The 24,578-nt window shown below is 42.6% G+C and overlaps 1 protein-coding gene across 2 annotated transcripts in view; it reads left to right on the top strand.

Moving 5' to 3' along the window:
• Positions 1–24,578, top strand: part of acp6 (acid phosphatase 6, lysophosphatidic) — a 111,308-nt gene that overhangs the window by 61,429 nt on the left and 25,301 nt on the right. For both annotated transcript variants that reach the window (XM_084320174.1, XM_084320173.1), the window contains exons 7-8: positions 10,437–10,569; positions 13,398–13,498. In XM_084320174.1, the coding sequence (XP_084176300.1) occupies positions 10,437–10,569; positions 13,398–13,498 (234 nt within the window). The remainder of the gene's footprint in view (positions 1–10,436; positions 10,570–13,397; positions 13,499–24,578) is intronic.

The following is a 24,578-nucleotide window of genomic DNA, read 5'->3' as shown; positions in this document are numbered from 1 at the left end:
GGCATGGTTTATTGGTCACAAATCACGACTGCACGTGGTGTAAAACTTTTATACAACTGCCAGATTCATCCAACCTTATTTCTATACAATAAACACACATTAATCGAAGATTTATTGAAAAAACCATCCGCCAGAAAAAGTAGTTCCCACAACTCCATGTGGAAGCAGCTTGAAGTGCATCCAACCAAACTAACACATCCAACTGTGTATTATTGGAATGATTGAGAGAAGTTGCCTCATGTGGAAGCAGCTTGAAGTGCATCCAACCAACTAACACATCCAACTGTGTATTATTGGAATGATTGATTGAAAATTTATTAAAACGTTTTCTTTGCCCTATAGGAAAAAAACGTTTTCTTCGCCCTATTTTTTTATTTATTTCTTTTAGCCTAAACTTAACCAGTTGGAAACCAGGGGTACAGTAATAAAATTAGCAATCAACCAATCAATCAATTCAATAGACCATGCTCACTTAAAACAGCGCTGCTTCTCTCTCAGTCTGACTCCCCCGCTGTTGCAGACAGGAGTGTGTGTGTGTGTGTGTGCGTGTGTGTGTGTGTGTGTGTGTGTGTCACAGTGTGTGTGTGCGTGTGTGTATGTGTGTGTGTGTGTGTGTGTGTGTGTGTGTGTATGTGTGTGTGTGTGTTTGTGGGTACGCCAGCGTCGGACAGTGTGAGAGAGAACGCTGCAAGAAAGTAGGAAGGAAGAAATTGAAATCAATCAATTAATCTATCAATCAATCCGCGATTTTTCTTTTGTTCTAGATTGAGTCAAGACCCATCAATTACATCATCCAACATTGTTTAAAATACTAACACATTCCCCTTGACAGAATCGCTTCATATTTAGTCGTTATGGTGCTTTCAACATAACCATTTGATCTCCGCGATCCTGTTTTCTCCCGGAGTGAGCCGGGGAGGGTTATGTGATTTGGTTGTGGGCGGGTCCTGAGCCCAGGACCGTGGATTGTTGTCAATAAAGACGTGTGAATGGCCAATCAGAATCGAGAAATTTGCATGCCGTTGTATAAAGTTAATTAAACTATCTTCCATTAGTTGGATGTATGGCCTCTGCAAGGTTGTGTGCAGCCATTTGTTTTTGTAACATCTGCTACATCTGTCCCACATGTTCTTTGCAGCTCACAGTTGTTAGTTCTGCCCCTCTTGACTGTGACAAAAAGGTTTTGAACAAACTTAATGTCATAGCTTGTATTTGATGATATTCTTCTTTGTTATTTACTTGAATGGTTTGATCATTGATTGATGGAGTAATATGGGGTTCTGATAAACTAAAATTATTTGTTAAAATAACATAAGCTAACATATATTTTTACATCTATGCAAATGCATATGCAATATGTATAACTTGAATAAGTAATAAATACAGAAACAACATGTTTAACAATATGTAAATGAGTAGCTACATTTATTTTACATTACATTAACATTTATACGGTCTTTGGCCCTTTGAGGGCAACCATAATGCTGATGTGGCCCTCTGTGAAAATGAGTTTGACACCCCTGTTCTAGAATATACTGCACTCGTACAATGAAGGCCTGTAACTTTAACATCCGGTATGTATATGCATATGATCCAGTGACGGAAGTTCAATAAGGTTTTAAAAACATCAGCCACATCTAAAGGTATAAGCATGACAAGGTTATTCTAATATTTTAAACAATTACTCCACTGCTTTAGGGATTTGCATAATTTAGCTCTAAAAATCAGTTCTTTTTTCTTATTTATTTTTTTCTCTGTTGAGTTTTATTTTAATTCTCACTTTTTTATGGTGTTAGTATTTTTCTCCACTCTTTTCTTTTTTCTGATGGTTCCAACATAAGTTAGTAGAAGGTTCAAATGAATATATCAATGAAGGTATATTTTTCATTTTTCATTTTTTACACTATTGTTATTACATTAATGGGAAGGCGCAAGACCAAAAGTGACATTCTATTGAATTAGAATCAACGTTTTAGATCCTATGGCAATTAGCATAGGAAGATTAGGGTTAGAAAGCTCATTTTGGGCAACCCGTTGGCTTAAGGGAGGGAGTCATACGCGTAGGATGTGTCTATGGAACACAGTCCTGTACGACTCTCGGAGGGAGGGGGAATTAGGGGATTATTATTTGTATATATGTATGTTTTTAAGCTCGGCTCTCAACGGGACCTCAATAGTTGGATGTATATCTATTGTAGCTTCGTACTCCAGAAGCATTACCAACAACTACACAACATGTATAGATTATGGCTAGTTTGAATATAATGATCTGGAACACTGGGGGAATAAATAATCAACACAAACGCAAAAGCGTGCTCACACTGATGAAAAAAGAACAGGTTGACGTGGCTCTGCTAAGCGAAATGCACATTTTAGAGAAAGACATAGATATGTTAGCGGACAACACATATCATAACATTAGTCACTCTTCTTTTGGAACGAGAACTCGTGGAATTGCCATAGTCGTTAGACGGAAGTTGAATATTGAATTGAAGGGAGTATGGTCTGATGCAGATGGTCAGATAACTATAGCTAAGATTGTACACAAGAACAGGAAAATAGCGTTGGTAGCGGTATACGCCCCACATTTGTACGAAGTTAGTTTCTTCACTACACTTACCAGAGCAATGTTAGACCTTCCCGAATACTCATTTATAATTGGTGTGGATTTTAATGCCATTTGGAATCCACGGATGGACAAATCTTACCCCTCCTTTTCCAACGAACAAAAAAATTCATCTAATGCATTAAAGGATTTGTCGAAGATTACAGGTGTAAATGACTTATGGCGATCACTCAACCCCACAACCCGGAAGTACTCTTGTCGATCTGCGAGACATAACACATTATCCAGAATAGATTATGTTTTTGCATCCCTGAGACTATTTGATAACTATGATGTGGAAATGATACCCAATGCATTATCAGATCACTGTTATTTACTCCTAAAAAGAACATTTGGTATACTATCATCCCGAGCCCCAAGATGGCGATTTAACTCGATGCTGCTTAATAACAAGGAATTCATCACACAAATCAAAGAAGCTCTTACAGTATTCCTACGGATGAACGCGAACTCGGTGCAGGACCCCAGAATATTATGGATGTCGGTAAAGGGAATGATCAAGGATTTCACTGATAGCTTTTCCTCAAATACGCAAGAATCGATGCTCAAAACTGGCTGAACTGGAAACGCTTTATTCAACGTTATTTAATTCTTTACAATACAACAACTCGGTTCGACTGGAAACTCAAGTTAATGTACTAAAAAAAGAGATTAATGCCATACAGACAACAATCTGAAATACAAATACGTAGCGCAAGACAACAGCAGTACTCTCAAGGTTCCAAACCAAGTCACCTATTAGCTATGCGATTAAGAGTTAACACAAAATTTGCAGATATAACTACCATTAAAGCACAACAAGGACTTGTTACAGACCCTAAAAAAATAAATGCGACATTCAAAGAATTCTACTCCAACTTGTATAAATCAGAAACGACCTTCGATCAAAACAAAATGGACACATATCTTAATCAAATTAACCTCCCTAAACTTTCAGAGGATGACGCTAAACAGTTAGAAACACCGATCACACTAGAGGAACTCAAGAAGGCCATATCCGAAATGCAAAGTGGTAAGGCTCCTGGAAGAGACTGTATCCCACCAGAAATGTACCTCTCTTGTTGGGACATAATTGGACCCTTATTACTAAATATGATTTTATACTCCGTCAAGGAGGGGAACTTCCATAAGAACGACAATATTGCACTCATAACAGTCCTCCTTAAAAAATACAAAGACCCCACCGAGTGTGGTAGTTATAGACCCTTAAGCCTCCTCGGAACCGATATCAAACTGTACTCTAAGGTATTAGCCATCAGACTACAAAAGCATATGACGTCTTTAGTTCATCCGGACCAAACTGGCTTCATAAGAGGCCGCTTGATCACTGATAACATAAGACGATTACTACACGTACTAGATGCTAACAAGGACGACACCACACCTAAGGCGATGCTGTCCCTGGATGCAATGAAAGCTTTTTACAGGTTGGAATGGTCGTATCTATGGGCAGTATTAGAAAGGATGGGGTTAGGAAAAGGTTTCATTGATATGATTAAAGTATTATACAAAGACCCATCGGCCATGATTACAACAGGTATAATCACCTCTGGAATCTTTCCGGTATCACGCTCATCTAGACAGGGTTGCCCTCTTAGTCCCGGACTATTCGATCTATCATTAGAGCCTTTAGCACAATATATAAGACAATCCCAATCCATAGAACATTTACATTTACATTTACATTTAGTCATTTAGCTGACGCTTTTATCCAAAGCGACTTACAAGTTCTGTACGACAAGCCATCAGGAAGAGCACAACTCTATCAGCTGAGTAACAATGTTCATCAAAGTGTTGAGTGCTACAGTGTAGGTTAGTTTATTAGGACAAGTGCATGACAGTATGGTTAGTTAGGGTTAGGGTTAGATTTTTTTTTTTTTTTTTTTTTTTCAGATAATGGTTGAAGAAGTGCGTCTTTAGTCGACGGCGAAAGATTGGACGTGTTTCGGCTGTCCTAACTGGGGTGGGTAGTTCATTCCACCATTGTGGGGCAAGGACTGAGAATAGGCGACTTCTCTTTGATGACCCTCCCGGAGCTTGGATAGGAGTAGGTCTGAGGCGGCCAGAAGATGCAGAGCGTAGGGGTCTTGAGGGTGTGTAGTTAGAGACCATTGACCGGAGGTAGGCGGGAGCAGTTCCCTTTGCCGCACGGTATGCTAGGTCGAGGGCCTTGAAGCGGATTCGTGCAGCAATGGGGAGCCAGTGCAGGTCCCTAAGAAGTGGGTTGACATGGGCCGACTTCGGTAGGTTTGAGATCAGGCGGGCCGCTGCGTTCTGAATGAGTTGAAGAGGCTTAGTGGCAGTGGCCGGGAGGCCAGCGAGCAGTGCGTTGCAGTAGTCGAGGCGGGAGATGACTGTTGATTGGACGAGGAGTTGGGTGGCTTCTTTTGTCAGGAAGGGGCGTATCCTTCTGACGTTGCTCAGGAGGAATCGGCAGGTTCTGGTTGTCGCTGCGATGTGAGCAGAGAAGTTCAACTGGTCGTCGAGGACAACACCAAGGTTCTTGGCGGTCGGGGACGCGGTCACAGCTGCATTCTCGACTGTGATGGAAAGGTCGGTCAGGGGGGAGGATTTGGCCGGCAGGTGGAGCAATTCTGTTTTGCTTAGGTTCAGTTTGAGGTGGTTGGTCGTCATCCAGGCGGAGATGTCGGACAGACAGGCCGAGATCCGCTCAGAGACGTGGATATCTGAGGGAGGGAAGGAGAGGAAGAGTTGAGTATCGTCGGCATAACAGTGGTAGGAGAAGCCATGAGACGTGATAATGTTACCCAGTGATTTAGTGTAGAGGGAGAAGAGAAGGGGTCCTAAAACCGAGCCCTGGGGGACACCCGTCCGCAGGGGGCGGGTGGCCGACAGGGTCCCTCTCCATGACACTTGGTAGGAGCGGTCATTGAGGTATGATGACAACCATGTCAGCGCAGAGCCAGCCACTCCCATTCCTGCGAGGGCCGCGAGGAGGATCTGGTGGTTGACTGTGTCGAAGGCTGCAGATAGATCTAGGAGAATCAGGACAGAGGAGAGGCCTTTCGCTTTTGCTAAGTGAAGTGCCTCTGTGACCGCAATGAGGGCTGTCTCTGTGGAGTGACCAGTCCTGAAGCCTGACTGATTAGGGTCTAGGAGGTCATTCTGTAAGAGATAAGCAGTAAGTTGGTTGGATACAGCACGTTCAAGTGTTTTAGAAAGGAAGGAGAGAAGAGAGACAGGACGGTAGTTGCCTATGACGGTAGGGTTCAGGGATGGTTTTTTTTTTTTTTTTATGAGGGGCGTGACTCTGGCTTGTTTTAGGGAGGTGGGGACCACCCCCGAGTTGAGTGAGGAGTTGATGGTTGCAGTTAGGAATGGGAGGATGTCTGGTGCTATGGTCTGGAGGAGTGGGGAAGGTAGCCGGTCCAGCTGGCATGTAGTCGGACGGTTCGACGTTACCAGTGTCAGGGTCTCGGCTTCTGTAATGGGAGAGAAAGATGACAGAGTGAAGGATGAGGTTCTCGATTCAGCATTTGGAATGGGTGGGGGTTGGGAGAAGGAGCTGCGGATGTTCTCCACTTTTTCCTCAAAGAAGATCGCAAAGTCTTCGGCAGAGAAAGATGAGGGAGGGGGGGTTGGGGGGGGAGTGAGGAGGGAGGACATGGTAGCATGCAGTTTGCGAAGATTCTTGGCAGAGGCCTCGATCCTATGGTGAAAGAAAGAAGCTTTGGCATTAGTAATGGTTTTGGAGAATGTTAACAAGAGGTTGTGATATGTGTCGATGTCAGCAGTGAGGCGTGACTTTCTATACTTCCTTTCAGCTGCTCTCAGGACCTGTCTTTGTTCTCTCACTGGATCTGTCAGCCATGGACTGGGTGGGGAACGGCGGGCAGGTTTCTCAACGAGGGGACAGAGCTTGTCGAAGGAGGTTGCAAGGGCTGAGAGGAGGGTGGAGGTTGCCATCTCTGTGGAGAGAGCAGAGAAGGTGTCACTCAAAGGTAGAGTGGATAGTATGTCAGAGGAGAGGGTGGAGGGGGATAGTGAGGGCAGGTTGCGTCTGAGTGAGACGGTTTGAGTTGGGGTGAAGACCTTTCGGTTAAGCATGAGAGTTAGTGAGAAGGATATGAAGGAATGGTCAGATACATGTAGGGGAGTTACCGTGGTGTTAATGATGCTGGAGTTACGGGAAAATATGAGATCCAAGGAGTTGCCTGCTTTGTGGGTGGGAGGCATGGCAGTGGGAGTCAGGTCAAATGATTGTAGGAGGGAGACTACTATGACTGACTGAGATGAGTCAGGCAGGTTGAAGTCGCCCAATAGAAGGAGAGGGGTACCATCTTCCGGTAAGGAGCTTAGAAGCATGTCCAGCTCATCTGTGAAGTGATCGAGCGGACCTGGAGGGCGGTAGAGTGTAACAATGGTGAGATTGAAAGGATTAGAGACAGATACTGCATGATATTCAAAAGAGGAGAGTGACAGTGCTGGGAGGGGTGTTAAGTTTGTAGTCCATGAAGGAGATGTCATGAGGCCAGTGCCTCCACCCTGCCTGGAAGGTCGAGGTGTGTGAGTGAAGTTATAGTTTGTAGATAATGCTGCAGGTGTTGATGAGTTATTGGGGGTTATCCAGGTCTCAGTTAGAGCCAGGAGCTGCAGATTTTGACTATGGGCGTAGGCAGTAATGAAGTCAGCTTTCTTGACTGCTGATTGACAATTCCATAGGCCTCCCTGTACTGTGACAGGTGTATTAGTGGCTGTAGGAGGGTAGGATAGATTAGCCGGGTTGCTAGCAAACTGCCGTGGGTGGGTTGAGTCTGTTCTGGGGGAGCAGATTGTGGATATGAGACACATTGTGGTGTCAAGAGTGGCAGGGAGGAAGTAGAGAAATAGCAGAGTGGGAGGGAAAGGGAGATTTTTCAGAGTGGAGTGTAAGATAGGATTATGATGTACTTAGCACTGGGTGGATCCCTGGATTCCTCTGTGGAAAACTCCAGGAAAACTCCTCTTTGTCCCTCTTCGTTTCTCGACGCTTCGCTGACGCTAAGCCAGCAGGCCTTTAAATCCCTATCACTAATTAGTGCTTTCTAACACCTGGCCCTTAATGGGTCACTTAAGGAAACAAAATGGCCGCTTTAAACACGCCCCTTAATCAAGTCAGCTGGTCAAGTCAGCAATCAAGTCTCAGTTTAAAGATATTACTAAATGACTTAAAATGTCTTACCCTGATGCAGTGTAAGTCTCTCAGTGAATGAGCTGTCCTTCCACAACAGAATGTAGTACAGAGTGATCAAGGGCACACAACATAAAATTAGTTTATATGCGGACGACGTAATACTGTTCATGCAAAACCCCAACACCACATTGCCTCATCTGCTCAAGTTGATCGAGGACTTTGGAGATTTATCGGGATTTAAGATAAATTGGCCGAAGTCGGCTTTCCTTCCACTTAACGCCCCTGCAAAAAAAAATATAACCCTCCCAAAAGAGATACCTATGGTAAAACACTTTAGATGTTTGGGAGTTGAAATATTCCCTACCATAAGCCAACCGGTGAAGCACAATTACATAAAAATCCAAAACAAAATCAAAGACGACCTTGACAGGTGGTCAAAACTTAAAAACTCAGTACAGGCACGGGTATCAATAGTTAAGATGGACGTCCTACCTAGAATCAACTTCTTCAGCTCAATGCTACAGTTACCCCCTCCAGAGGTTTACTGGAAAAAATTACACTCCTCCACATACAAATTTATTTGGAATAACAAACCACCATGTATAAAAAGATCCACCGCACAGAGAAACAAAGTAGATGGTGGTATGGCATTTCCAGATTTTTTCCACTATTTTAAGGCGTACACTTTAAGACCACTGACAACATGGTTTGATCCCCAAGCATTAGTATCCTGGAGAAATTTAGAAGAAAATATAGTAGCTCCACATAGACTGAAGGACATAGCATACACCAAATTATCAATTAAGCAATGCGAACGGAAATTTGGCCCCATAATTACTCATGGCGTGAAACACAAAAAAAATATTCTAACCCACATAAATGGCATAATCATACTCCCTTATTCAATAACAATGCACTCTTGATTGGAAAACGACCTATAAGATTCCCTATATGGGAAAAGCAAGGCATACACTCATTAGGAGATGTTTTCAACAAACAGGGTTTTTGTAGTTATGATGAAATACGCAAAAAATGTAATCTCACCGATTCCACATATTATTTTTACGCACAGTTATTGTTATGTTTGAAGGCTCACAGTGTTTGTTATGTTTGAAGGCTCACAGTGTTCCATTAAGGATACCAATTGTACACCACAGATACCACAAATTCTTCTATGAAAGGGAGACATCGAAAGGTTTTGTTTCAGATTTTTATCATCAATTACTAACGTCCTCGTATGAAACCCTCCACCTAGACCAGACCTGGAAAAAGATTTTGATTGGCAAGAAGCCTGGGCAAATGTTCGATTTACATCAAGGAACCCGGACCATCAACAAATCAATCTTAACTATATTCACAGGACATACTTGACTCCTATAAGACTGAACAGAATGGACAAGACTCCAAATGCTCTTTATGTACAAATGGGGACAAGGGCACATTTATGCACATGTACTGGGACTGCCCACCAGTTAAGATATTCTGGAAAGAAGTGACCCAGCAATTATCAAATCTCTTAACTCTGAATATACCTGTACACCCCTCTGTATTACTGCTGAATGATGTTTTTGAGTGTGCAGTACATCCACAGCTAAAGAGATTGGTTTTATCGGGTATCACAGTGGCTAAAAAGCTGATAGCATCACGATGGTTTCAACCGGAAGAAATGTGCCGGAAGGTCTGGATTCTTACATATCTCGATGTGATTTATCAAGAAATATCTACAGCAAGAATTTTGGGTCTCAATGAATCCAAAATGACAATGTGGTTAGAAGTGGTGGAGAGAATAAAAGCTAGCATTTAATGGTAGTGTCTGGTTAGGAGCGAGGGATAATGGATGGATTATCCAATGGGGGGTCCGGGAGGGGGGGGTACGAGCTAGAGTATGTGTGTAGGGTATTAGATGGCAGGTATTAGGGGTATATCCCGTATAAGACATTTAACTAATTGGTGATTTCATTGGATGTGCACTGTTAATTAATGCTTATATCTTATTGTGTGGTGTCATGTTTGTTTATATGTTTGTTTAAAAAATAATAAAAAAATAAAATACAAAACAGGGTTCGCACAAGGTCCTTGAAGTGCTTAAAGTGCTTGATTTTTTACAACAAAGTCAAGGCATGGAATTCCTTGAAAACAGCCAATATTTTTACAAGGTGCTTAAAAAGTCATTGAAATTCAAATTAACCATTCGCATTGGATGTTTTGTTCATCCATGATCAAATTGTTCGGAATCGGGGCACCCCAGTGGCGAACCACATAACGCGCTGAGTCGCGCCACGGCCGACCTGGGTTCGATTCCCGGACCCGTCGTTATTTGCCGAATGTCTTCCCCCCACTCTGTCTCCCGTTCCTCCTCTCTCTCTCTCTACTGGACTGCCCAGTAGCAAAAAAGCGATAAATGCTAAAAAAAATTATCTTTAAAAAAATATATATTTTGAATCAAGAAATTGTTTTTATTTTGTTCTGTTTTAAAGCAGGCCAAGAAGATGCAGCATTTTTTAAATGAATTGTATCCTTGTGACATCCTTGAAAATAAAAAAAAAGCTTGGAAAGGTACTTAAAAGCCCTTGAATTTAATTTTGCAATGTCTGTGGGAACCCTGGTATGGTCACAAAGCCCCTTCCTCCCGACGCGTGTGCCTGACGCTGCGTGGTCTGTGTTCTCTCTCTCCAGTCACCGCTGGGCCGAGTCCTCCACTCTGCCCGGCATCGCTGCCGACCTGCAGGGGATCCAGAGCGCCCTGGGCATCTCCTCCCAGCAGCACATAGACTTCATCCTCATTAGAGACGACATGGTGGCCAGAGAGGTGACCCAACATTTACATTACATTTAGTCATTTAGCTGAACGCTTTTATCCAAAGCGACTACGACAAGTCAGCAGGAAGAGTACAACTCTTTCAGCTGAGTAACAATGTTCATTAAACTGTATTTGAAACTTGAGTGCTGCAGTGTTGAGTGCATAGTAGTAGAGACATATTAGTATAGTATGTAGTAATATAGACAAGGAAGATTAATTAGTGGGAGAATGCATGATGGTAGAACGATCATCATACATGATTGTTACTTATTCAATTATTTAAAATCTATTAAATCTATTTAAAACATTCACACATGTTATGTCCTGGATGGTCCAGACGTGCACCACTCTCTCCTAAAGATACAAATCAGAGAGAGCTAACCCTCAAATTTGTGATATCACCTGGATATATGGATTTGTATATGGGTTGGAACAGGGTTCGCACAAGGTCCTTGAAGTGCTTAAAGTGCTTGATTTTATTTTACAAAATAAAGTCAAGGCCTGGAATTCCTTGAAAACAGCCAATTCTTTAACAATGTGCTTAAAAAGTCCTTGGAATTCAAATCAATCATTCGCATTGAAGGTTTTGTTCATTCATGATAAAATTGTTCTGAATCAAGAAATATAATTTCTTTATTTAAAGTGTAACTAATTGTCAGAAATTGGTTTTAAGCCATGAATATTAGATCCGATTTATACTTGCACATGCATGGGCCTGGTCTCTTTTGAAGGATGACATTCTGAAGTGTCTGATACAATAAAGAAAATTCACTTTTAATGCTAATGAAATAGGTCTGAACTTGAGTTGTAGAAAAACTTGTTACTCACGTTTTTCTGTAGTAGTTAGTAGTCCAGAAGTAGTAATTCCAAAGAAGTTGGTATGGCTGAAGAAACACCCTGGGTACATAGCCTGAAGTCTTGTGTAGTACATGTCCAAATTTCATAAAGATTCGTTCAGAAATGAGTGATTAGAAGCGGTTTTGGTCAAAAGTAAAAATTCAATATATAAAAAACAGCTCAGAAAACGATTTTCTCATAGACTTCAATCATTCAACGGAGAATTCTCTTCCTGTTTTCGCTTGTGACTTCTCACCTAGATCCCTGATTTGCTCATTCCCACCTGGGATACCATTGGAAAGCCACACTCATTCCTTACAACCCTGTCTAATCATTTGCGAGATCGCCAAATGATGATGACGGAGGTAGAGGCTCGATAGTCTGGAGTGGTATTTGAAGAAATTTAAAGTCTGCCGCAGGGGCGGAGCTAGGGGGTGGCTACTTGGGCTCAAGCCCCGAATGTTTTCTGAAAAGCCCAGAATCTTTTTTTTTTTTTTTTTTTTTTGACAATTCATCATTGTTACATGAAAATATGTTTGCACCAGATTTAGCAGAAGCTAATTTCCATCTGTGGTCTATCCAGCTGCTAACTGTATTTGAGTGAGTTAAGTCTTGGTGTCATGGTAGACTCAGACCTAAGCTTTAAATCACAATCAACAACGTAATTCTTCCACCTTAGAAACATAGCTAAAGTACGGCCATTTATAAATCAAAAGGACGCTGAAAACCAGATCCATGCCTTTATTTCAAGCCAACTCGACTACTGTAATGCACTCCTTACCGGCCTCCCGAAAAAATACGATGATAACTATTTTATTGCAATGCACTATTGCATTATTTTATTCTAGTGCACTGCACTATTTTACTTTGTATCAGTGAATCATAGACGCCTGGCCATAAGAGCATTCGGAGCCTCTCTGCTCTCCCACTATTGAACTTGGGGGAGCAAAGGTATGCTCTTGCTCCACCACTTTTTGATCATATGAAAAATATGATATATCCCCCCCAAATATATAAATCTAACCATAACTACGTTATGGTTAACTGAGTTTTATAGTGAAAAGAGCAGCTTTATTGGTCAAGATTGAAGGCTCTATATTGCAGGAAATTGCATGTACAGGTTAATTAAATTCAAAAACCACCCCTTGCCTGCAAAAAAAAAAAAAAAAAAAAAAAAAAATTAAAAAGAATTAAATAAAAAAAGGGCACCTAACTGGGCTAAGCCCCGGATCTCCTATAATCCTAAATCCGCCCCTGGTCTGCCGTCTACTTCGGCGCACGCCTTACATATCGGCATGTAACTAGAGAAACGCTGAACGGATTTTGTCACCTGAAATTGCTATCGACTAGATGTCGCCTAAGTGACGCCAGTGGGCAAATCGTCCTCAAGAGGGTAAGAGGTTGAAATAGTGCGTGGAAAAGTACTTGAAAGTCCTTGAATTTCATTTTGCAATGTCTGTGGGAACCCTGAGAGATTGACTCAGAGAGACTCGCCCCTGACCGACATCACTGTCTTTCAGAGGCTATAGCAGGCTTGATTTTAAAGCTAGAGTGAATATACTGGTATCGTATGAAACAGGACTGCCTTAGGAATCCATTGGTGCATAACTGTCATGTTAGCTTGTCGGGAATGGTTAGATAATGCTGCAAAGTTAGCCATGGTCCTTTTCAAAGGGGTTCCTTGACCTCTCGCCTGAACATATCTGAATTAAAATGGGTCCTATGGGTTCCTACGTGTCTCCCCTTTATAGACACGCCCACTTTATGCTAACCCCATGCAGTTTTGCATGTAGTATAAATGTGTTATTTTCACCTATACTAAAAAAAATTCTTTTAATATTTCTGCATACTGGGGTGTTGGAATTGCATAAATTGGGTCTGAGTGGAAATGAGACAATCTTTTGAAACATGACCCCACACTCAAATAACCTGACCTCTTTACAACCACAAGCTAAAGACTTATTCACATTCAGTGCATGTGTTTGTTTGTGCATTGTCAGACACACGGCCTTCCCTGCCCCATAGTGCTGGATACATGGAGGAGCACAGTGGAACAGCGTGCTGTGGACATGATCCGTCACATCTATGAGCCCAGCAAGAGGTACGGTCCAAGAGCCTCTGTACGCTATTCACTTATAGGTCCCAGGTCCAAGAGCCTCTGTACGCTTTCAGACTATTCACTTATAGGTCCCAGGGTCCAAGAGCGTCTGTACGCTTTCACACTATTCACTTATAGGTCCCAGGTCCAAGAGCCTCTGTACGCTTTCACACTATTCACTGGTCCAAGGTCCAAGAGCCTCTGTACGCACACTATTCACTTATAGGCCCGCCATGCGTTCAGCGCCAACAACGAGTTAACTCGTTTTTGGGATCGTTATTTCGTTTATTCGCTATATCTATTCATAATTCATGTCTGCAGACCCTTCAGACCCTGTCTGAGCTGGCAGACGGTCAACACCACCTTCTACTGCCTTGCGGAGCTATTGCACTCCATTGGAAATGGTCTGGTGTGTTTTCTGAGCCGATCTGAGCCGTGGGGGCGGTGTTTAAATACTCAGGCGAGGCAGGCCTTTACAACGATGGCATGGAACACTAACCCCGCCTGCCCGTTCATGTGTAACGCTCGGTAATGTCGGGGACAGGATCGCTGTGGATAACTGGAATGGCGATCAGATAATTGGATTATTTTTTTTGCATTACATCAAAGACAAGGTAAGAACACTATATATAAAATCTTGCGTTGATCTGATATTTCTTTCTCCCGCGATGAAAGCTATCTGTGTGGACCGTGTTGACCCCGCTACGAGGGCCATTTCATGTATGCACGAGGAGATATAATAATGATAATCTAGCGTTGATTTCAGGATGATTAGATAATCAGCCGAAAAATTACAACGTGATGACTGGATTACACTAAAATGCCTTTTTCTCGTCTTTTCCTGGAATTACTCAGAATCACCCAAACCATACTCATATTCAAAACGGTATAAAACGGAAATGTACGGATCAGTTTTTTGCATGTTGACCAGAAGCAACTCACTGACAGTCGGCAGCGTTATTAGATCCATAGCTATAATATAAAATATAGTTTTAGGACTCGCAAGTCTGGCATTCTAAAACTATCCATTGAATAAAGACCTGGCGCTGAAGGGGGATCAGCCCCCCCTGCTGCTGGCGGTCAATGTGTTAACACTTTGAGTGCCAGCCACGAGAAATCTCGTTAGTTCATGCCATGCGTTGAGTGCCAACAACGAGAAATCTCGTTTTTTAATCGTTATTGCTTTTATTAGCGAGATATCCATTCATTTTTCATCAATCTAGCCTCACGTTACCATTGGCACTGGCTCTGAGCTCGAACAGGGAAAATACCGCCCCCTATCGTCTCCCGGATGGTAATGCATCCATTGGATTGGACTCAATGGAAATGGATGAGAAAAGAAAAATCCGGAATCCACATTTTACTTATCAGGCATGTAACCCGAGCCGATCCCATTCATTGTAGACACTCAGAACAGCGTGGAATATGTGTTTCGAGTACCTAATGTTGGATCAATAAACGCGATCAATAGGGTGGCTAGGTGGTGCAGTGGGCAAGGCACTCACCACCAATGCGGGAGACGCTGGGTTCGAGCCCAGCTCTCCGCATTGCTATCAGCTTGGCTGGTTGTTCATACTAATACAATTGGCAGTATTAGGGGGTGGGAAGCTGATGGGTGGGGATCGGACGTTGTGGACAGCGACTCCTACAGGTCGGTTGGTGCGCCTGCACAGCAGAATCAGGAAGCGACGGGGGCGGCGTGCCCTCCAAACGCAGACCCCCGACGCTGAGAGATCGTGCTGTGCAGGTGAAAAGATGCGACTGCTGCTTCCTCGAGTACCGGAGGGGACACGTGATGTAAGGCTTAGTCCACATTGCAGTTCAAGACAGGGGAGGGTAGAATTGGACGATACGAAATTGGGATGGGAGAAAAATAGAAAATGGGAGAAAAAAATAGATAAAAAAATAAATAAACGCGATCGATATTTGGAATGGCGATCAGGAATTGGAATAATCTTTTTGCAGAACATCTGATGTGAGGTAAGGAATCTATTTTACCAGTCTTGGGGTAATCAGAGTTTTTTTTTCACATACCGGTATATATCAACGTGTCCCCTATCTGTGTGTGTGTGTGCTGACCAGGAAATATATAATCGATTTTTCAGCCCGCTTCTCTAGCGTGCATAAGTACACATATACTATCGATAATCTAGCGTTTATTTGAAAACTATTCATAAGAGCGGTCAGGTGGCGTAACGGAGATTGCGTTCGTCACCAAACCCTGGAGCGGCTAGATTCGCCTGTTCGAGTCCAGCTCACAGCTCCGGGGTTGTCACCAGCTTGGCTGGCCGTTCACACTAATACAATTGGCAGTATTAGAGGGTGGGAGAAGCTGGCGGGGTGGGTCCGGGTCGTTGTAAACAGCGACTCCTACAGTTCGGTCGGGGCGCCTGCTAAGCGCGGATAGGACTTGAGTGGGATAGTGTGATCCTTCCACACGCTACGCCCTCTCAATGAGAATCCGCGCTGCCAGGTGAAAAGAAGCGGTCGATTGGCTGGACGTATGTCGGAGGAAGCACGTGATAGCCTCCACTCTCCCAGACCGACTGTGGGGGTTAAGTGCGCAGCGACCAGGAAGGGGATTGGGAATTGGCATAACGACTAACATTGGGATGGGAGAAAATCGGAGGAAAATGGAGGGGGAAAAAGATTAAAAAAAAAAAAGAAAAATCATAAATAGGCCGAAAAATTACAACGTGTTTTGTGTATTCCACTAAAGGGCGTTTATCACGGAATCTTTTTTATTTTCTGGAAATTTCCAAGAACTAGCATTTTTCAAAATGGTATAAAACGGAAATGTACAGATGAAAAAACAATCCGTTTCGTACATGTTGACTGCAAGCAAGTCATTGAAAAGCGACGGGCGTATTATACACATAGCCATAATATAGAATATAGAAATAGCTCCTTGAAAATCATGAAATATCGGAAAATCTGTCTAAAAAGGCTGGCATTCAAGCGCTAATTCTGGCGCCCCCTGCTGGCACTCAAAGTGTTAAGGGGATGCAGACCAGAGAAAGGCATTTATCTTGTTTACATCAAGGTCCCCCATTTTCAATTCATAACATTTATGACATACACGACATACAGATATACAGTACTGTTTATTTACAGACAGAGTTTCTAAAAGAGAATATATACATTTGAGGGGGAGGAAACTGTACATTGGGTGGGGGACCATTTAGACCAGGGGTCAGCAACCTTTTTGACATGGAGTGCTTGTTTGAAATATAGTTGTAACTAGTGTGCCTCAACAATATTCCATTCATCGTATTTTTTTTCTCATCTGGTCTTTTTAATGATAATTTTTACATTATTACATCATTATTGTTATTGTTATTATTAACAATATTATTATGATGGTTGTATCAACCCTAAATCTGAGTTGGGGGGGGGGGGGGGGGGGGGGATGCAATGCAGACAAACGGCTGCATGCAGTGCGACCATTTCACTCACATTTGCCCATTCATTTTTGGACACATCACACACCATCGGTGTGTGGACTGTATGTGTGCTGTCATAGCTCCACCTACAGGCTTAATGGAGAACACCAGTATGTGAATGGAGGGTGAATGTGAGGTATATCGTGTAAATAAGTTTTGATTGACTACACTGGGGGAAAAAAATTATAATAAGTTACCAGAACTTAAAAAGATTGAGTTCAGTTACTGTGCATATGTTTATTGTCATTGTTTTAAGAACACAAGTTGACTTGGTAATACTCACATTTTGAGTAAAAAAAAATTGCTTTTAACATGTGCAATGTTCAATGAAATAGAAAAATAAATAATAAAATGTGTTGATTAATCCCACTGGTCACAATGGTGACCGTAATAATGTTTGTTATAAGGCTCTGCAAATGTTACTGAATGATGTAGCAATGTATTTCCAGCTAAATTGAAATAATAAACAAATAAAGGGTCTCAATTAAATGTGGTAGTAAAAAGAACCTGTGGGAGGATTTCAACAAGATAAATGTGACAACAATGCAAAATATTTCACTATAATATTTCAAAGCAAAAAAAAATAAAAATATTTTACTGCTGCCCCCTGTGCCTATGAAAATGCCCCCGCGTGCCTATGCAACAAACGCTATATAGCGTTGGCGGGCACTCAAAGGTCTGCATGAACTAACGACAAAGCGTGGCTGGCATTCAAAGTGTTAACACATCTTGCGCCAAAGACGAGTTATCTCGTTATTGCCCGCCAATCGTTGAGCGCCAACAACGAGTTAACTCGTTTTTATGATCGTTATTTACTTTATTCGCTATTGGCATTCATAATTCATCCAGGAAGGCTCCGGGAGCCAGCTGGACCCTGTCTGATATTGCAACGCCTCAATACCGCCGCCTGGTGGATTTCGGGCGAGTTGCACTCCACTCTAAACAGGAAGTGGCGCAAGAATAAATATGCTTTCGGCGTTTATTGCGTCATACAAACGGAAAATGGATCTAGCAGATCGACATCAAATAATTGGAATATTTTTCCTCCAGTCTCATCGGGCACAGGTAAGAGGAATCTAACGTTATTTCCAGCTCGATTGTCCATTTATTTCATTGCAATCTATCCGATCAACGTATGGCGTCGTACTAAAGAAAGCCGTTAGTGACAATCAAGGAATCATAAACGACCCCCCCCCCCCTTTCCTTCACGCATGATGGAGCATAATGTATAGCCATCATATGCATTTGAATTTTTTTAATATAGTGTGTATAGGAACGAAACGCCAATAGATTATGTGTAATACACGTCGGGGCCTATAACGCGCGTTCTAGGAATTACTGCTATACACTCCAAAAAAATACTTATATTCACGACGGTACTAACATGACGATGTATGAATGGAAGAATATAACGTTTCCACATCCGGAACGATATATACCCGATGTTGAATGGGCCATAGTAATGTCGATATAGCTATAATATTTAAAAAGTTATAGCCCTGCAAAGAAGGTGAGCCATTCCATAGGGTTACAGCACTGGCAGAGAGTGGTATAAGATGGGCATACTGCATGGCGCAGTATGTGTTAATTGATTTTCGGGGGCTTTTTTTGTATTTCAGGGGCACTGAATTTTTATGATGAAAATTAACATAAAAATTATAAAACATTGTTGACACTTACCATATGCCATTTTGTGGCTGCGGCTGTCTTGGTGGCGCAAATCGCTGTATTTTTTTTTTACAGTCTTCGTCCCTATGTTTGAAAACGTAATGTTAATGTCTCCATACTGTATATAGGGCTCTACGCTAACCTTTTTCCCAAGGAGCACATGTGCTCCTAAATACAATTTAAATAAAAATTTAGGAGCACACGAAACATTTTTACTGTGCTTTTAAATTTCTTTAAGTAACATAGTTTATTAACAAACTATTTATTACATGCATATTATACTGTGCATACTAAGGGCCAAACATCTGTGCAAATATACCACCAAAATAACACATTGGCCCATGCCTACTAGACGCAAAGGATATCGGTTGTCAAGCTGCTTTTGTATGTTGTAGTGTGTTGTCACGATACCAACATCTTGACTTTGATACAGATAGGAAAGGTAATGGAATATATTATTAGATGACAGAACATGGAAAATTATTTATACAATTATTTAATTAATTATAATTGAAATGCTATTGAATAATAGTTCATGCAATTATTCTGTTACAGCTACTGAGCTATAATTTATACTATAGCTACTGTGCATCAATATCTTCCTTTTGAATGAAATAGGTTCAGGAGAGAGATGTAGAGAGGGAGCGAGACACACACACACAAACGGATAGACACAGATATTCTCAGCCCCCACTTCCATCACTATGCCTCTGTTCCCAGTGATGGCTTACTGTGTGCGTGTGTGTATGTGCGTGTGCAAACGGGAACGGGACACATCTGTGCAATAGCACACACCCGTCACACCACCAAAGTCACTGGCTGGCCCACAGTGTGTGTGTGTGCATGTGCGTGTGCTAACTTCGCTAGCATTATCGTCCGTCAATATAACGTTATCCACCTCAGTAACATTAGCTGCCTCGCCGGATTCCTCTTTCGCTCAAAATAAAAATGAATGGGCTTCATGGCTGGCTGAATTTATAGTGTTGTCTGATTCTGAATGTATAACTTGCCTATGCCGGTACCGTGACTTTCTTTTCCAGCGCATACTGTGTTATCGTTTCATTTCTCTCATGAAACCAGTCGCGTCACCACAGGAAACTACTGTGATTGGAACGTTTATGCGGCTTGTGGAATGTGGGACTTGTAGTTTCTGAACGATTAGCAACGGAGCGAAAAAAGCACTACTGAGTTTGTAATCTTCACTCGCACACTATGCGGGTAAATGATTTTTCCGGTTCGCACACACATGTTTAGGGGCAAATGCGAGTGAAATGCTCGCACTGTAGAGCAGACTGTAGACCAAACTGTCTGGGGCTTTTTTTGCCCCCCTTAACTGATTTTCGAGGGCATTTGGTCCATTTTCAAGTGCATTTTGCCCCAAGCCCCTATTAATTTCGAACCCTGAATGGTGGTATATCTACAGATTCCTCCAGACCTCTTGTTTCAGAAGATTCCTCTATTTTAGCTTTAGCTTTAAAGGGCTACGTCACCAAAAACCAATGCTGGTTTATTTTGCACATAATCTCAAACACATCCAAAAACGTATTATGTAGATTAATATCAACACACCTTGCTACCTTATCATTTCATACACGAGGTTTCAATGTCCCCGATGACATCACTGGTGTCCATATTTAAACTAATTTACTCTTGATAACTGTGAAACTAAATGAATGTGTGCAAAACAATTTTTGGATGTTTGTGAGATCATGTGCAAAATAAATCGGCTTTGTTTCTTGGTGAAGTGTCCCTTTAACACTTTGGTTGCCTTGGGTTAAATTAATGATATACCATAGGTTGCCGGCTCTATTTGTCTATGGAGAAGTACCCCTTCTTTGCATGGCTATAACTTTTTAAATTCTATTGCTACATTGCCATTATTAGGGCCCATTCAAAGTCCTACATGTATTGTTCATTGTGTAGCAACGTTAAACTTTTTCATTCACATATTCATAGTAAAGTATGGTCTAATGTATAAGTATGTTTTCATCTCTTTCTGCAGCTTTCTCCAGAACGTGATCTATAGCCCCAAATGCATTATATTGATGATGCAATACAGTTTTATGGCAATCAGCGCGATATAAAAAATTCCAACTAGACGTACTTCTAGAAGTTACTACACGTCATCTGATGTTGACCGGATGGGCTAGGGGGCGTTTATAATTCCGTGGGCAGCGTTATACCAATCATCTAATGTGGGTCAAATGTTGATAATAGCAGTTAGTATCGAAGACGGTAACGTTACATGCTGAAACTCACCCCAGTCTCCGCGCGCCGTTGGGCGATCATCGTCGAGTTGAAATCTTATCATTATGGGATGTAAATTTACCCGGTCCATCTCCAGCTTGTATAATGGTATATACGTCCAAATTATGTTGTTTATCGAGTTATTGGCAATCGATCACTGTGTAGTGTGACGAGCCAGAGTCGCGGGACCTATAGCGAGCGCCGGAAGTACTACGGTCGTCTAGGACAACCTCTATTCAACATCCTGTTTGGCGATTGCGCCGATCGGCCACCAGATGGCGCTCCTGAACCGCCAGAGAGCTCAGTGGGTCCTGCTGGTGGATCTCAGGCCAGCGGAGGGGACAAATGAATCCGATCGCAGATTTTTGAAATATTGATATTAGGGCGGGGGCGGAGCTGAGCGATCATGGAGTAGACGTGTTTCACATGAGCTCCCTTCTACCGTGCTGAATATACGTTTCTCCCCATTAGTCTTTATTTTATTTTTATTTGTTTTTTATCTGTTTGCTAGGTCGTCGTGTTTAGTATACATTCATCAACTTTTTTCGACTTTCTACGATGGCGGGGGTGGAAACCAGAGCCATGAAAGAATTAGGCACGACACCGGCACCGCCGAGCATGGCCGCACCGTCTCCCGCTGTCGGGGAGTTAAGCGAAGCTGTGCTCTTGGTCATGACCAAGCTACACGCAGACTCTGAGACACGCATCGCTGAAGCACAGAAGAAAGTGTTGGCGGATTTCTGTATCAGCCTCCGTCGTGAGATATCAGAAGAAATTCGGCTGGCGGTAGTACCGCTGACAGACAAGATGGAGGCGATACACGCTGCCTCTTCGGCTAATGCTAACGAACTAGCCATGCTAACAACGGAGGTATCATCACAGTGTGAGAAGATGGCGGGTCTTGAATCCGCCCTGCTGGCTAGGCAGGCTGAAGTCAACAAACTACAGTCGGCAATGGAGGAGATGCAGTCCCGGGATAGACGCCACAACGTCAGGATTGTTGGAGTACCGGAGACCAGCGGTGAAGGCCGTCTCTCTGAGACCGTGCCCGAACTGCTGCAGAAGATACTAGGGACGGACGTCCTCCCTATGCCTCCTATCTGTGAATCGGCCTACAGAGCGGGCAGGTTTTCTCCCGGCGTGAACAAAGAGCCGAGGCCCATCATAGTCAAGCTGAACAGACTCCAGCAGAGAGAAATCATCATGCGGTCGGCTCGTACCAGGAGGGGTAATCTGAGGCTTGGCGATCACAAAGTGGCCATTTTCGAGGACTTTACACCGGAGGTTCAAGCACAGAGAGCCGAGTACAAGGTGGTCCTGACTAAGCTATGGAAACTAGGCCTGAGGCCCACGTTATTCGCTCCCGCGAAATTATCTGTGTTGGAGAAGGTCGGTGGTCAGCGTTTGTTTTGGTCGTTGGCTAGAGCGAAGGAATATCTCGCGGAGACACCCGAGTCTGTTGCTTGATATCAATGGAGGGTGAGTGACTTGGCGGTTTGGGCCTATATACATTGATTAGGTAGACTATTCACAAACACTTGCTGTCATGCCCAGACATGCTAACTGTCCTCTGCCCATCCAACTAGCGGGGCTTCCCAATGACTTCTGTTACTTGCTAAAGCTGACCTCATGGTCGTACTTGTGTATCGCCTCTTTGGAAGCTAACGAGCTAGCTGAACAATGTACATAATAAGCTAACGTGCTATCCGGATTCATCACTAGCTTACGCGCTAGCCTCGGGCTGGCCAGCGGGCTTCGCCTATAGTCTGCGCTGAGACATTCGAGACCCGTTAATGGTTACGTATTTTGGTTGCTGTTGCTGTTCAAAGGGACATTGGTTTGCACAGTTCAAGAGTGACCGAGTCCCTAACTAACTTCTGGTATGCTTTTATTTTTATATCCAGGTTTTTTTTTGAGCGTTGGGATCCAAGTAGATGCCAAGGTCGGTTGAATATGCATATACAATATATGATAACAGGTTGGGTCGGGTATGGCTTGCACTTCATGGCTATATGGTTATATGGCCTGCACTTTAGCCATGCCCCTCTTTTCCTTTCTTTTTTCTTTCCTATTGTCGCTGTTTTTATGTCATCTGTATGCGCGATTTAAATGTGATCCGATTCTACCTTGGACTAACTGCTGATTCGCCTTAATTTTGTTTTGAATTTTTCGTGAGCCACTTATGCTATAACGTTGCGACATTAATATGCAGACTCCAAGGTAGATGGTTACAGGGTTGATGTTGAGTAATTATATAATAATTATTGTCGCTGTTTTAATGGCATTTGAATGAGCAATTTAACTGTGATTCGATCCTACCTTGGACTAACTGCTCCGACCGATATCTTTATTGAAACAATGTATGATAACAGGTGGTGTCAGGTGTTGCCTATTACCATCCCCGGATTAATTAATGAATGTGTTTAATTCTATTCTTACATAGGTTATGTCATTTCAGCCGTTGTGCCTGATCAGAGGGACAGCTAAAGGGGTGCATTTTGACCATAACCCTTTTTTCCCTTCTTTTTTTTGTCATGGTTTAATTGACACTGTTCGCACAATTTTGCACAATTAACCTGTGACCCGAACCTGCCTTAGACTATCGGCTGGGATGCTTTAATTTAATTTTGTTTTGAATTTTTCGTGAGCCACTTATGCTATAACGTTGCGACATTAATATGCAGACTCCAAGGTAGATGGTTACAGGGCTGATGCTGAGTAATTATATAATAATTATTGTCGCTGTTTTAATGGCATTTGAATGAGCAATTTAACTGTGATTCGATCCTACCTTGGACTAACTGCTCTGACCGATATCTTTATTGAAACAATGTATGATAACAGGTGGTGTCAGGTGTTGCCTATTACCATCCCCGGATTAATTAATGAATGTGTTTAATTCTATTCTTACATAGGTTATGTCATTTCAGCCGTTGTGCCTGATCAGAGGGACAGCTAAAGGGGTGCATTTTGACCATAACCCTTTTTTCCCTTCTTTTTTTGTCATGGTTTAATTGACACTGTTCACACAATTTTGCACAATTAACCTGTGACCCGAACCTGCCTTAGACTATCGGCTGGGATGCTTTAATTTAATTTTGTTTTGAATTTTCCTATACCTTTTGGGCTATAACAATGTGATGTTGAAGCGCAGATTCGGAAATAGAGGGCTGCAGGTTGATGTGGAGTTATTATTTAATAATGGCTATTTTTACCATTATGGTTGTCTCATGTTGGGGCCAGGGCTCAGGTGGGTTTCGACCGATATCTTTATTGAATTTTATTTTATTATTATTTGTGTTTATTGGACTAGTGGGGGTTCACTCAGGGGTTTATCTAGAGGGGGGTTGGAGTGGGGAGCGTCTTATTAATCCATGTCTCTAGTGGGAAGTGATAGGAGGATGACCATCCTCAGGGGATGGGGCATAGGGTGGGGATTGGAGAGTGGGTATAGGGGACCTTATATTAGGACGGGTGGGTTAGGGTTTAGAGTAGAAGGGGGAGGGGTTGTAGCTGGGGTGGTATTTTTATGTGTTTTATGTACTGTTTTATGTGTGTGTAATTGTTCCTCCTCTGAACTCCTGGGATTGACCGTCCGGGCCCGCCGGGATCGGCACCTCTGTACTCAGCCTGGCTGCACTGGTATGTTCTCTACGCATTTATACAAGCTCGACCATGGCTAAATTGAATATTTTAATTTGGAACGCAGGAGGGCTTAACGCCCC

The sequence above is a fragment of the Notolepis coatsorum genome (assembly GCF_963971535.1).
Source record: "Notolepis coatsorum genome assembly, chromosome: 8".
Classification (NCBI taxonomy): domain Eukaryota; kingdom Metazoa; phylum Chordata; class Actinopteri; order Aulopiformes; family Paralepididae; genus Notolepis; species Notolepis coatsorum.
This window is presented reverse-complemented; position numbering and strand designations above follow the sequence as displayed.